This window comes from Lactuca serriola, chromosome 3 (genome assembly GCF_051521515.1).
Source record: "Lactuca serriola cultivar US96UC23 chromosome 3, Lser_US96UC23_V15, whole genome shotgun sequence".
NCBI classification, from domain to species: domain Eukaryota; kingdom Viridiplantae; phylum Streptophyta; class Magnoliopsida; order Asterales; family Asteraceae; genus Lactuca; species Lactuca serriola.
The window spans coordinates 171978057-171994715 of NC_136410.1; the positions used below are offsets into that span (position 1 = coordinate 171978057).

The window sequence follows — 16659 nt, forward strand, 5'->3', positions numbered from 1 at the left end:
CCAATTTGGTTTAGAATTCTATTTATAGTCCTGAGATTTTTGGCATAAAATATTTCTATTCTCGGAATGGATTCTAATGATCTAGAGTAATGGAATTACAGTGTTGCACAAAATCCTAGTGCATCCACTCTCCTAATATCTCATTAGGTGTAAAAACCCTGAAAACTGCCAAACTTATACCATAAGTCTGAATTTTCACTGTAACTGCTCTACTTCTATTGGATTGAAATGGTTTGATTAGAATGGAAATTTCGGGTTGTCACAATTACATGGTTTTCACGGCCTATTTTATTGATGACGAGTGGGTCATGCATAAGAGAGTCATCAATTTTAGGGAGATAGATACACATAAAGGTGAAGAAATTGGACGAGAGTTACTAGCATGCATACATGGGTGGGGTATGAAAAATGTTATGTCAATGACCGTTGATAATGCCACGTGTAACGACACGGCAATTGAAATTTTGGTTAAAATGTTTCCTACGATTTACAACGGTGGAAAACATTTCCACATACGGTGTATGGCTCACATCCTAAACCTTATCGTGAAGGTTGGGTTAAAATACCATAACTATCATGTGGAATGTGTACAAAAGGCGGTGAAGTATATTAGAGGTTCAACACAAAGGATTAAGAAGTTTAAAAAAGCGATCAAAGATGTGGGTTTGGAAACAAAGAAATTTTTGTGTGGCGACTCTCCAACCCGATGGAACTCAACATTCGAGTTGTTGAAAACCGCCTATGAGTTATGGGAAGCTTTTGTGGAATTTGGTATCAAAGGTATTACTTTTCTTATTTTGTTTCAGCACATTTTATTATGGTGTCGGAATCACTTTATTTTTTTTTCCAACATGTAGCTTAGTGTTTATACTTCAGTTTAGAATTTTACAAATCATATTTTGGTTAAAAATTGAATTAGATACAAGCCTGGAAAGATAGCATATCAATGCAACATTTTTTCTGTTTCAGCACATTTTATTATTGTGTACCGGTTTTTAAAATAGCATAACTCACTCATATGAAGTCGAAATCACTCGATATTTCTTTAAAAATGTAGCTTAGTGTTTATAATTCAGTTTAGACTTTTTCAAATCATATTTTGTTTAAAAATTGAATTAGATACAAGCCTGGAAAGATAGCATATCAATGCAACATTTTTTCTGTTTCAGCACATTTTATTATTGTATACCGCTTTTAAAAATAGCATAACTCACTCATATGAAGTCGAAATCACTCGATTTTTTTTTCAAAATGTAGCTTAGTGTTTATAATTCAGTTTAGACTTTTACAAATCATATTTTGGTTAAAAATTGAATTAGATACAAGCCTGGAAAGATAGCATATCAATGCAGCATTTTTTCTGTTTCAGCACATTATATTCTTGTGTCCCGGTTTTTAAAATAGCATAACTCACTCATATGAAGTCAGAATCACTTGATTTTTTTTTCAACATGTAGCTTAGTGTTTATACTTCATTTTAGACTTTTACAAATCATATTTTGGTTAAATATTGAATTAGATACAAGCCTAGAAAGACAGCATATCAATGCAGCATTTTTTTCATTTATTTATATATGAAAGTTTAATTGATTTTTATTTTTGGATTTTGATAGAAAAATCGTATGAGAAGGATCTACAAAGAGTACCGGATCGTATGGACTTCGAGGCGATAAAAGAGATGGTGGATTTCCTTGAAAAGTTTAAGACGAAAACGGAGAACGTTTCGGCTTCAACAAAACCTTTAGTCCATCGATTAATCCAGGAAATCTTAGATGTGAACTTACATCTTAAAAAATGGTCAACGAAAGTCAACTTTGTTCATTTGATACCCGACATGAAGGAAAAATATGATAAATATTGGGGCGACTATGCAAAGATGAGTGATTATGTTTACTTTGCGATCTTGCTAGATCCTACAATGAAGTCTCGGTTATTTTTGTATACTTTTAAAGAAATGATTGGTTCCAAGGATGAAAAGTTATCAAAGTCGGAGATAGAATTGAAAGCATATGAAATGCTTTATGAGGTCGAGAGGAAGATTGAGAAATTTTTTAAGACCTACGTGGAAAAATACGACATGAACGGGTCTTCTCAACAACAAAGTTCTCAACAAGTCATTGATTGTGATGATGATAACGATTTTTTTGGTAACTTCCTTAATAGTGGAGGTGACAACTCGGATGCGTTGGAAAATGAATTAATTATATATTTGAAAGAGCCGCGGGTTACGTACAACAAAAGTTTTGATATCCTAAGTTGGTGGAAACTTAACGGGTTAAGATTCCCGATAGTTGCTCGAATGGCAAAAGGTATTGACTTTTTTTTAATATTTCATATTTCTTTTAATAACTAATGATGTTACATTTAACAATAATTTCATTTTTAATAGATATTTTGGGGATACAAATCTCAACTGTAGCATCGGAGTCTGCCTTTAGCACAAGTCGTAGAGTTTTAACCGACTAGCGTGCTAACTTGTCTAACGTGATAGTTGAAGCTTTGTTGTGTACCCAAGATTGGGTTAGAAAGAGTAGAAAACCTATAATAGACAACGTGGATGACATTTTAAATGATGATGAAGTAGCTATGGGTATTTTGTACTTTCAATCCTTGTTATATTTTTATACGACCTTTATATTTTAGTAAATGCTAACAATATTTTTTTTTTGTGTTTTATATAGAGATCGAGGAAGCTTTACACAATGACAAAGCAATGGGAAAGAGACCAATGGAGAAGTAGATGATAGTTAGAAAGAATTATTTTGGTTTAAACTTGATTAGTTGAATTGTATTAAAATTGATATGTGGGGACGAGTTTGTTTTTTGAACACGACTATGTTTTTTTAAAACTTGATTATTAAATATTATGTTTTTTTGAAACTTGATTATTGAATATTATGTTCTTTTAGAAGCCAACTTAACATCATGTAAGTATTATGAATTGCATCTAAACTAGTTGTACCTAATTTTTAACCGAAAAAGTCATTAGTTTCACCAAAATTTTAACCGGTTCTTGTTTGGAAAAATAACCGGAAAACCAGGACCGGAACCAGTATTGGAACCGGCGGTCCGGTTACCGGTTCTTATATTATCGTACTATCGGTTCTGGTTCCGAACCGGTCCGGTTCCGGTCCGGGTCCGGTCCGGGTCCAACGCTCATCCCTACGTATGACATAATAGGTTGAGCCCGTGTTTCCTTTTGGTGTAGGTCAAGTACGTTGGGCATTCGCATTATGTACGCATGGCGTACTCACCTGAATCCCATTTAGGGCATTTAAGTCCTTAGGCCATGGCTAGTTCGGTGCAGTATAGGAAGTCTAAAAGGGTCTTTTAACCTTTTTTAAGAGTGATTAGGAATTGGACCTTTATTTATGGGTTATTACCCTAAATAACTATTAGGGTTGGTTTTATTATGTTCATTGTGAGGAGCCATCGTAGCAGCAACTTGTGTGTGTGTATGTGGTTGGTTATCATTATATTGATGTGAGCCTCTTCATTGTACTTGTGGGTCGAAAGAACCAATGTCGGCTCACTGGATTATGCTTGTAGGATGCTAGTTGTGTTTATGATACTTGCATGTTCTGTATGTGGGAAGGGCTTGTTATGAAAACTAGGGTGAGGCTCATTACGCTCATTGGGTGGGGGCCCGTTATACGAGTTAGGGTGAGGCCGGTTATACTCAGTGGGTGGGACCCGTTATGCTAGTTAGGGCAAGGCCCGTTATACTCATTGGGTGGGGCCTGTTACTTGTATGGTGTGTGATATTTTATGGGAACTCACTAATCTTTGTGCTTATGGTTTAAATTAATGTTTCAGGTACTTTCGGTTCGAAGGGGAAGGGCTCGAACTAATCGCAACGCATCCACCCGTGTCCAACCTTTTATGATTTTGAGATTTATACTCTGATAATTATTTTCGGCTATGATATATATTGATGATTTTGTTTACTTAAAAATAAAAAAATTTCTTTATTACTTTTGGGACGTTTCTGATGGGTTTTGAACAAACAATCCTATGAGTGCATGCAACCCTAGAATTGGATCTATGTTTTTCACAATTAGATACACAACATTATGAACACATATAGAAACCCTAATATGCCCTAGTATTTTTTTAAATACACATAGAAGGTTAGATCACATACCTCTTGTTGTTATATTGCAATAACAACTCAAATCTTGAAACCCTAAGTCTTGAAAGCAAGTACCACAAGTGTAGTACCTCTAATGGCTCACAAACACCACAAGCAATTGGAGAGGAAATAGAGAGAGGGAGGAGGTATGAAATCGGCCCTAAGAAACCTTTAGGAAGGCATGGACGAATTCTTATGGCCTTAGGGGTCTTTATATAGGTGTAGGGATTAGGGTTTCAGTCCTTATCCTTATCTAGTTGTTTGCCCACCAAGTGACCATAAGATAAGCCTTGAAAACCCTTATCCTTATCCTTTGGACGATTTCAAGGATATCTTATCCCTTGAATTCCTCCAACCTATATGTAGGATAACCATTACCATATTTTGTAACTATCACATAATTACAATTCAGCCCCTCTAGTTTAATTAATTACACTTGATCACTAAATTAATTCTTAATTAATTTTTGACCAATATTAATTAAACAAATATGATTTCTCCTTTAATATATTATTCTTATAACATAATAATAAATCATAATAACCTCTTTCTCTATTATTTCTCCAGTCAAGTTGCTTTGGTGAAGGCAACCCAAAAGAACCATGCACAATCGGGTCAAGTACTTACCAAATATGGTTACGGGCTTAGACACTAATCCAACAGTCTCCCACTTGGATAAGTCTAGTAACCACAAATGTGAGTACAACTCGATTAGCAATCGCAGCTCTCAAATACTCTGTCGAACTCTGATCTTATCAGTAACCTGTCCTTTAGATAAGGGATCATATATTCCTCCATTCTAGATATCGTATAGACGTGAGACATGGATTGAAATCATTCTCTCAGTCTATGTGTTGTTTCCCGATTTCTGATTTACGACGACTAACTAATTGAACAAATCAAATTAGCCCTAGCCCGGTCGAGCATATACGTTTGTCATCACTAAATCATCGATGGGCCCCCAGATATCGCTTTTATCCCACTTTGGGTAAAAGGAACGGATAAAATTCGACTCAATGTTTGCTTGCACTCACTCACCAAATCACACACAACAATAAGTTATATAACACCAAGTTATTGGTGCGTTTACATATTATCAATGTGCAACCGATTCGCAAGATACAACTCACACATCTCGGTTTCAAGAATACAAGATATTATCGTCTCACCAATCGTTCGTGATAAAATCCATGAAGCGATCCAAGTGAGCGTGGGTTTAATCCAATGCTCAAAATCATATTCATAAGCACCCATGAACGTTGCAGAAAACCTTTGCTATGTCTAATACACTTTAGACAATCCACAAACCAGTTCATGACAATCTTCATTCATACCTACTTCCAACATATGAACGACTGTGGACCATTTGAATAATTTGATTATTATGAAATAATTAATTATTCAGGAAGTCAAAACATGCAAAGTGAAACACAAGAATAATACTAATCCTATATGGTCCCAAACCTTTGAGTATAAATAAAACACCTTTTATTTATCACCATATCGATTACTCATTATCCATTGTTTAATGTTTCAGATAATCAACTTTATAACTCGAATCATAACCACAATTGTCCCATGCTCAAAGCATGCACACTTTGGTTTCCCATGGTCCATACTTTGTGAAATAGATCAACTGAAACTTTTCAAATGCAACTCATTTCACAATCCCCAATCCTTATAATTAGTGTAAGAATACCAAATTCTTGCCACCTATTAAAATATGTCAAATTCTAATATTTTATGGAATGATCCTCTTGTGAAGTCACGACACAAAAATTACAAAGACTCGGCCAACGAAATTACAAGGTACTCTATCAAAATTGTTACATAACAATTTTATAGATGTGATGTCTCTCACTTAAAGTACATTCCTTCGAACAAAATTTATTAAAATTTCTCAATCTAAGCTTTAGATTTTGAACGAAGTATAATATTCTCTCCCTTAATTATAGTAAAACAACTTTTCAACCCTTACAACTTTGCAAAGTATAACTCTTGTTTTCTATAATTAATATTGCTAACTAGCAATACTTACCATAATAATCATGCTCCCACTTACATGATGATTATTTCTTTACCAGCATAACACTTATTCTCCCATTAGCTTCGACATGTATTCAGAAATCAGCTGAACTTCTAGAAAACAATTTCTTAAGTTCATATTTCTAATACTAGATGCTTTGATAAGACTTTATCTAAGCTTCTCAAATTCATACACTTTTCCTTGGACATCTCATATGTATATGTCTAAATGATTCTAGGACTCATATCAACAAGTCTAAAATGTTCAGACCCATTTGCCATTTCCCACAATTCGAACTATGAAGAGGTATGTCGTAATCATAGTTGAATTTGAGAAACCCAAATTACATAATGCTATCTTCAAAATCTCTCTTTGTGAAAGCGTTTCCTCACAACCATTTTCATGAATGAGAGAAACCTTATGACACTTAGATTTTGTGGTGTATACATTCCCATCCATGTGAATTCGTCATAACCATAATTACAAGATAATGTTAGTGACAAATCCAAACTCTTATGGATAGAACTTGTTCTTCTTAATTTCTTGCCATTAAGGGTCCCACCATTACTTCCAAGTTATTGAGCAGCTCACCCCTTCATTTCAATGTACTTTCTATTGAACAAGGTGTCTTGCCCCTATACGATCCATTGAGAACTCGTAGAACTCACATATACAGAAAACTCAATTGGAATGGCACAGAAAACAAAATAGTGTCAACACGATAGGTTGTAAACCTCAAGTCATGTGCTAGTGATGATTGATAAGGTTTATTCTTGATTTGTTCTTGAAACCTTTCAATACCATTAAGACTTCTACTGACTCCTTGACATATAAGGTTCTCTTGTCAAGAAACATTTCTTAACAAACAAATATTCAAGAGTTAGTGTAGTTTTATCAATACAAAACATTTCACATGATTGGTCCTAGTTGGTCTTTGTCTTATCCAAGACATCACAACTTACCAATTTCAAATGTGCAAGAATAAGAAAACCTTTTCCCAAATTCCACATTTGATAAATGTTATAAACCTTCTTAAGACTTGTCACTCAATTCACAATCTTGGAGTATTACTCTAAGACTTGATATTGGAACGAATTATGATTGACTTCTTGATTTAACCATTTCCACAATTCTCGATTCCTCTTTTTAGACATACAAATTGTACTAAGACTCACTTAGAGGATCAATTGAGATAAGGTTCTTAATCATTAAGACTTATCATAAAACATAATAAAATGTACTCTCCCTTCTTCTTAGAATAGAGAAACGTTTATCTTTCTGCCTCCGTGATTCTTCTTATTCGTTCTGCTATTGATTGAAACTCTTTTAATCAACCCAGAATTATACTCAATCTTATAAGTATAATCATATTCACTAAACTTTGGTAAATCATGACGAATGTCTTTGTCACTTTTGTGGTAGACTTGATCAACATACGACCTAGTGTATTTGATCTCCTAGTCCTTCAATTGACACTTTGTCAAGGAATTAGTCTAAATTTCCCAAATATGAAAGTTTCCATTCATCATATAATACTTGTTATACGATTCCAAGTTCCTATCCACTTGAAACTTGGGCGATGAGAAACTCTTCCCTATTTGGTAAACTCTAGACACTTCCATAAATAACCTAATTAAGAATCAAATCCATTTTGCTAATAATAGAAGTACACAAACATCAATTTTAAATATATGCCATTGTAAGGATAAACAAATAAGATAAAACCAAAATTTATTTTATTCATAAAAAAAAACAGCGGAAAACATGTCCTTACAATGCAAAATTCAACTGAAAAACTATGTAATCAAATACTCCTAACAAATCTATCATAACTTCCTAAGCTCAAAATCTGATCTTCGAATCCATGCGATCATAATCCATTTCTTTGTGATCAGACTCATCTTGCTCTTCCATCAAACTTCCTCTCTTTTCTCTAATGCTGCAAAAGATGCAAATTTAATCTTATCACATTATGTATAAAGAATAGGAATTTAATGGAGTTAGATAGTGGATTTTATACCTGAAGTAGAGCCATACTTCTTGACTCTCCCATCTCTTAGACTCTTCAGGTCCTTTGTCCAGCTTCATATCCATTTCTTCTTCTCTTGGCAGCAGAAACAAGTGGGTTCTTCTAGAGTGTCCCCGGAAGCATGGTTGGTTGAATTATCAGACAAATATGCTCCATTGCTTCGCCAAATCATTTCTGATTCAGCAGCAATAAGCATGTAAGTTAAGTTAATGAGGGTCGCGTCAAGATCCATCATATAATACTCTCTTATGAACTTATCATATGATTTAGGGAGTGACTGAAGAACCCAGTCCACAGCCAACCTATTGGGGAAAGACGCACCCAACATAATCAACCTATCAATGTGTGATTTCATCCCTAGGACGTGAGCACACACGGGTTTACCATCTTCATGTTCCATTGCCAATAGGGTTTTGGTGATCTTGAACTTTTCAAATCTTCGATCTTGTGGGTCAGGGAGAACAACGGGAGGAGGAGGGAGTGAAATCAAGCTAGTCCACATTGATCCTTCACTTTGGAACAAGCTTTCACTTTCAACAGGAATACCTTTTTCCTTGGGATTCGGGAAGACCACGGTTAGAATCAGACATCTACAAAATGGGAGAAATTTCAAGTTAGTTGATTGAATCCTTAATGAAACACCTAAATGAGACATTGAGGCTAGGATCTAACAACATTATTTACACATTAGAAGAGGGATGACGTAATCCAACATGCAAATAATTCGAAGGTAAGGGAATGACGATTCACTAATTCTTCACCATGAAAAACATAAAGGCTTAAGTTTAATGTATTAAGAATTCCTAGATTTCCTTTGAGATTCATCGAACTTTTCAATGGCATGTTTAAATCTCGATATGCCCCTCTCGTTTGTGACTCGGATGCCGAGGATCACAAAGTGGGTGTGAATAACCATGCAAATCTACATGGTGCCCTCATTGTTATAGTCACCTATTCGATGTGCCGGTAAACCACACACGCTCCATCGAACTATGACAAACATTGAGTCACCCTTTGCCACCTTTACTTAGAACCCAGTTAGTGTGCCGATTAACCACACGCGCTCCACTAACGTCTTAGCAAGGGTACAAAGTGTAATTTCATGGGATTGCATCAATTTCACCTTTGCCTAAAGTAACTAGGATTAGGAATTTGTAAAAGTGTTTAGTTACTTTACATAGATCCATTATACTTATTAATGAAGAAATAATTGCCCTATCCCACCCGTTCGGCTAACGACCCTCCACCTATCAAGGAAGCGGTGGGTAAGAGTGGATACCCATTAAACGACCATTTTATAGGCCATAACCTTATACCCCCCTCATAGATCGGCTTCGTGAATGAGGCCTACTAACGATAAGACTAGCATTTTAGTTATACATATATAATATTAGAACTTTAATGTTATACATAGTATAAGGGTGTATTTTACACTTTTAAAATACTAGGTGGTTTAAATTTTATAAATTACACTTAAAATATAAACCTTATCATTATGGATTTATTAACTCTCTTTTAATCATACTCTTAATTAATTTAATAAAACCATAAGGGTGTAATTTGAACTTTTCAAATTTAGGGTTTTCGAATTTAACATTTTTTCAAAATTAAACTTTTAATCTAACAATTTAAATTCCAAAACTTGAGGGCAGGTTTTGAAACTTTTCAAAATATTTAGGTTTTAATCTCACTTTAAAATTTTCGAATTTAAGACTATTTAAATTAAAATCTTAAATATTAAAACTCTTGATTTAATAATTATCTTGAATTAAACTATTAATTTAAATTATTAAATCATAAGGGATTATCTAAATCATAAAGGATAATTACCAATTAAACAATTAATTTATCCTAATCCTTTTAATCCCTCTATATTTCGAAAATCATGGGATAGGAAAATTCAAAATCTTTAATTACCATATATTACCATTAAAGGATAATTACAAGATATAGGATAATCCCAATCCCTAAAAGTTAGGATCTTATCTTGGGGAGGAGGTTAATTTCGAAAATCATGGGGATTTATAAAACCCTAGATTTCGAAATCTTGAGGCTTAAGGAAAAGATTTGAAAACCCTTGCAAATTTTCGCAAATTAGGGTATAGAAACCCTAATCTCGAAATTTCTAGCCTCCTAGGGTTTATTGGCTATAAACCCTAGTATGTCAAGTTCATACATTGTATATTACTAACTGAAAACAAGTTAACCAAAGGCTCTGATACCACTGATGGGTTTTGAACAAACAATCCTATGTGTGCATGCAACCCTAGAATTGGATCTATGTTTACACAACATTATGAACACATATAGAAACTCTAATATGCCATAGTATTTTGGAAATACACATAGAAGGTTAGATCACATACCTCTTGTTGTTATATTGCAATAACAACTCAAATCTTGAAACCCTAAGTCTTGAAAGCAAGTACCACAAGTGTAGTACCTCTAATGGCTCACAAACACCACAAGCAATTAGAGAGGCAATAGAGAGAGGGAGGAGGTATGAAATCGGCCCTAAGAACCCTTTAGGAAGGCATGGACGAATTCTTATGGCCTTAGGGGTCTTTATATAGGTGTAGGGATTAGGGTTTCAGTCCGTATCCTTATCTAGTTGCTTGCCCACCAAGTAACCATAAGATAAGCCTTGAAAACCCTTATCCTTATCCTTTGGACGATTTCAAGGATATCTTATCCCTTGAATTCGTCCAACCTATATCTAGGATAACCATTACCATATTTTGTAACTATCACATAATTACAATTCAGCCCCTCTAGTTTAATTAATTACACTTGATCACTAAATTAATTCTTAATTAATTTTTGACCAATATTAATTAAACAAATATGATTTCTCCTTTAATATATTATTCTTATAACATATTAATAAATCATAATAACCTCTTTCTCTATTATTTCTCCAGTCAAGTTGCTTTGGTGAAGGCAACCCAAAAGGACCATACACAATCGGGTCAAGTACTTACCAAATATGGTTACGGGCTTAGACACTAATCCAACAGTTTCAAGTTGGTATAAGAGCCTTGGTTTTAGGGATTCAGACACACTCTCAGGTGTGTCTGAACTCAAACTGGGGATTTTGTAAATTTTTCATAAAAGAAATGATTTTCTAAAAAGATTTATATTGAATAGAAGGGGTGTGATGCATGCAATCGACCAAGCTCAAGTAATTGTTCCTAAAATACCCATGCATGTTTGTTGATTCAGTATGTGAAGATGTAAATAGCATGCTAGATTAAGGCTAAGGAGCTACTCAGACTTGTATATAAGGAGAGATGCCTTTGTATGCTTATTGTATGGGCCTCTAGAACTAGATGCTAGTATGGATTATAAATGATATGATATGGTGGTCAGTTAGGCGGGGCTTTGGTTAGAACTCAATGCTCGAATGTTGCTTGCTTTGTGCTTTTAGGAACCATTATAATATTATTTACCTATCAAGCGAATATGCTAGGTTACATGTTACATGAATTAGATAATCTTAGAAGGTTAGGTTTAACTCCATTACACAACTCTTGTTTGAGTCCAACCATTATAGTGTGAGACCTAGCAGTCAAAGAATTATCTAGTGTATGTTGCATGTAATTATATTCGTAAGGTAGTTAGCGGGTATTAGTGGGGTTTCTTTTGCAGCTGATGGTGGAGAGTGGCAGGAAGCTCCCACTTAAGAAAACACCCATTGCTTGCAAAAGGTTGAAAAGCTTCATAAAAGTAATAATTCTTCAACATGCAACACTTTTTAAAAAGGTTGGATTAGGTCCAACAACTCCAAGGGAAGCTGCTAACAACAACACCTTTTGTAAGAGTTTGCAAAAAGCCTTTGTCCTTGCACATTTCAAATTTGCGAAAAATTAGATTTTATTCTTCAAAAAATGACTCCATCTTCATTTCTTGTTATATTTTTGTACAAATAAATTATTTATAAAAACTAATATATTAATTACAAAAATAAATGAAGAAAACTAATCTATTTAATTATTACCTACCATATGAATAAATAAATATTACAACCACTTTTTTAACAAATCAACACAAAGGTCATTGGCTAGTTTATGCACATCATACATATTTATTTAATCAAAATTATATAGAACAACTCATTGTTTTTCTAAGATAACTTTTATGACTAAAAGGATGCATGTAAACTTTTAGTCAAAAAATAACAATTATAAACATTTTAAAGTTGTCATAGAAATATGTATGAATTTTTCTTGCAAACAGAAAACTATTCATGTTTTCCAAAAAGAAAATTTCATCAACTTAACAAAAAATCTAACTAATCTTCCAAAAATAGCTCTGATACCAATTGTTGGGTGTTTATTCAAAAATTGCTTCAAAAACATAAACATGGAAACAGAAGACTTGCTTTTGAACAAAATAAAATTAGTTTTATTCTCACCAAAAGATCAGTCTGCAAGACTTAGAAAGATAAAACCAGCCATAAAAAGAAAAGTGATACAACCTTTGAAGACTTTGATTATTATGAGAGATTAGAAGTTGATGAAGTGTGGCATGAAACTTCAAGGTAGAAGTTCTCTAGAGATATCCACCAATAATAAATCAACTTGATAAGATGCTACTCTTCTTCTTGTAATAAAAAAAAATCTCGTTAGCTCTTAAGACAAAGAAACTAGTTTGCCTTAAAAGAGAGTATTCAAAGTATCATCTTCATCTTTATGTTCTTAACACTTTAAGAGAAAAAAATAAAGAGAATGAGATGGGAAGCCATAAATTTTATGGTTTGCACTTAGTCAAAGAAGTGAGAAAACTAGTTCTTTTAAGTCCTTACTTTAAGCCTTTATCTCATGGGTCTTAGCACTTTAAGACCAATGCTTCATCAAATCAACTAGTCATTTTTTCCAAGAGCATCCTGTGTTGAATAAATTAATCAAAAGCAAGTCTTCTTTCCTTTTTTATCTTCTCCTTGAATATTTTATAAAAAGAAGAAGCTAGTTTTTCTATAAAAACTCTTTTAATTTTTATAACTTATAAAACATATAAATCCATATAAGACAAAAAAAAAAAAAAAAAAAAAAAAAAAAAAACCCTTTTGGTATAAAAAGATGTAAATGACAAAATAAATCATACCTTATAGTATATTATGATATATTTTGATACTTAACATAGAATTAATATTTCCATTAAATAAATAATTTATAATTAATTACAATATGTATGTATGTATATATGTATGTACACACACACGTAAGTTCAATTGCAAAAATATAAAAAAAAAAAAAAAAAAAAAAAAAAAAAAAAGTTGAGAATGGAGGAATCATTCACAGCCACTCATTTATTTTTGCCGCAAAAGTCTTCATCATACCGGCGAAAATGGGAAATAAATACAGATGTGTTTTCCAACAAAACATGTTCAAACGCTAATCATTACCTTAATATATACAAAAATATAGTTTTTTTTGTTTTTTTAAATTTTAAGGAGCTATTTTTATCGAAAAAAGATATTAAATATATCAAAATTCACAATTTTTTATTCTCTATAAATAGATATCTATATTGGTATAACTTTAAGATAAAATAATTTTTTTATATAGTTGCGGCTATCGTTATTCATAAGTGAATAAAATTATATCAATTTTTTACTACAGTACATTCGTTATTCACTTATGAATAAAATATATGATTAATTTATTTTTTACAGTTTAAGTATCATTTATATATGAATATAACATATAATAAAATTTTTACAATTTACATCAACTCTCGTTACATGTTATATTCACGTATGAATAAAACATGTATTAGTTTTCCTCACAAGTTATATTTATATACCAAGAACACAATTATCATAATTTTGTTAGAGTTAATTTTTTATTCATATATGAATAAGTAGTTCAAATTTTCAAAACACTTCGTCTTTTATTAACATACTATTTATTCATGTATGAATAACAAATTAACTGTAAAAATTTTTTGATAAACGTTTTATTTATATACGAGTATAACATATGACGACAGCTAATACATGTTTTATTCATATATAAATATAATATGTGACTAAAGATGATGTAAAAAAATGTATTTTAGGTAATAAACTTTATTACGTGTTATATTCATATATGAAAGATACTTAAACTATAATAAAAAGTTAAGCATACGTTTTATTCATAATTGAATAACAAATGTAATATAATAAAAATCTGATGCGTTTTTATTTACCGATGGATAACGAGAGCTGAAACTCTAATTTTTTATATTTGTTTTATCTTAAAACGATATCAATATGGATGTCAATTTATAGAGAATAACTAATTATGAATTTTTATATACTTAAAATAATTTTTCGATAAAAATAACTTTCTAAATATATATATATATATATATATATATATATATATATATATATATATATATATATATATATATATATATATATATATATATATATATGTTTTTTTTGTGTATATATTAAGTTAATGATTATCATAGTTTAAGGAAACATGTTTGGTTGGAAAACACATGTGTGTACACTTAAGCGTTTTGCGGCAAAATAAATGTGTGGTTGAAAATAATTCCCTTATTCTCAACCTTTTTTTTCTAAATTGAACCCTCATATATATATATATATATATATATATATATATATATATATATATAAGATCGGGTGATGACTCATTTTAAAGTGAGAACTCGTAACGACACCTTAAAAAATTTGAAAAAAATCTAAAAAAATACAAATCATAAAATAGAGCATAGATCTGTCTTGGAAAAAAAATGGATCATTAAAATTGAATCATAGATCATAATGATACAAAATAAAAAATTAAAATTGAATCATGGATCAATTTTAATGATGCAAATTTTTTTTCCAAATTTTTTCTTCCGGACATAGATCTATGCTTGTTATGATTTGTATTTTTTTAAATTTTTTTTCAAATTTTCTAAGGGGTTCACAGGAGTCTTCATTTTAAAATGAGTCCTAATAGGAACCGGACCCTATATATATATATATATATATATATATATATATATATATATATATATATATATATATATATATATATATATATATATACACACACACTCACCCACTAGTTTATAACCCGTGAGACCCACGAGTTATAAAGTCAATTAAACTTTCATAATAAAAATTTATAATTACTAATATATATATATATATATATATATATATATATATATATATATATATATATATATACACTCACCCACTAGTTTATAACCCTTGAGAACCACGAGTTATAAAGTCAATTAAACTTTCATAATAAAAATTTATAATTATTAATATATATATATATATATATATATATATATATATATATATATATATATATATACCAGTTTATAACCCGTGAGAACCACGGGCTATAAAATTAATTAAACTTTCATAATAAAAATTTATAATTATTAATCAATTATATTAAGTAAATCATTTTAAATAAATTATTAATTAAGAGTTACATCAAAAGTTATTATAACTTCAAATTTAATTTATAATTAGAAAATGTAAATTTGAATTTTGAAATTAGTTGCCGAATATATCTACATGACACATGTTATAATATTAATGAGTAGTTTTATTAGAGTGACAGTTGGCAAAAGAAAATTAAAATTATTCATTTATTAGAATTATATATATATATATATATATATATATATATATATATATATATATATATATATATATATATATATCAGGGTGAGATCGGTTAAGAACTCATAATTTCCCGATGACCCGAGAACTAAAAGTGGAGCGCTGGATTAAAATTAATTCATTAAGGACAAGATCGTGATCTTACAAATCTCATTTAATGTTTAACTTTTGTGTGTTATTGAATATGTTAATATAAATGTCTAAAAGTTACATAATAAATCAAATTTTTGGATTTTAAACAAAATAGTATTTTTCGATTTTTTTGAAATGTGCAGATTTTTAAATTTTTTATAGAAAACATGAGTTTTTGACAAAAAAAATTAAAAAGCTGCAATTTAAAAAAAAAACTGCATTTTTTTATCCAAAAAACTGCATTGGTTTTTTAAAAAAATTGCATTTTTTTCGAAAAAAAACTTCAATTTAAAAAAAAAAACTACATTTTTAAATAAAAAAACAACAATTTTTCCAAAAACTGTAATTTTTGTAAAAAAACTACAGGTTTTTAAAGAAAGTTGCATTTTTTTTAAAAAGAATTGCATTTAAAGAAAAACTGCAATTTTTTTTAATAAAAATGCTTTCTTTTTAAAAAGTACATTTTTAAAAATCAATAAATTTAAAAAAAAAATAACTAGAATATTTAAAAAAAATACTCGAATTTTTTTAACAATAAAAATCAAAGTTTTAGGTGCATATATACATATTTTTTCAAATGCATATATGCATATTTCTTATATTGTTATAACATTCATAAGTAAATCATAAAAATTCTCATTTTTATTAAATAATTTATAAACATAATAGTACAAATATTTTATTTGATACAAAAT

At 30.7% G+C, this 16659-nt stretch overlaps 1 protein-coding gene across 1 annotated transcript; it reads left to right on the plus strand.

The window, feature by feature from the left end:
* Positions 1–419: 419 nt before the first annotated feature.
* LOC145095876 (zinc finger BED domain-containing protein RICESLEEPER 2-like) lies at positions 420–2740 on the plus strand. The gene is made up of 3 exons (XM_079033692.1): positions 420–780; positions 1614–2309; positions 2682–2740. Exons 1-3 carry the CDS (start codon positions 420–422, stop codon positions 2738–2740), a joined length of 1116 nt encoding a protein of 371 aa, XP_078889818.1.
* The last annotated feature ends 13919 nt before the right edge of the window (positions 2741–16659 follow it).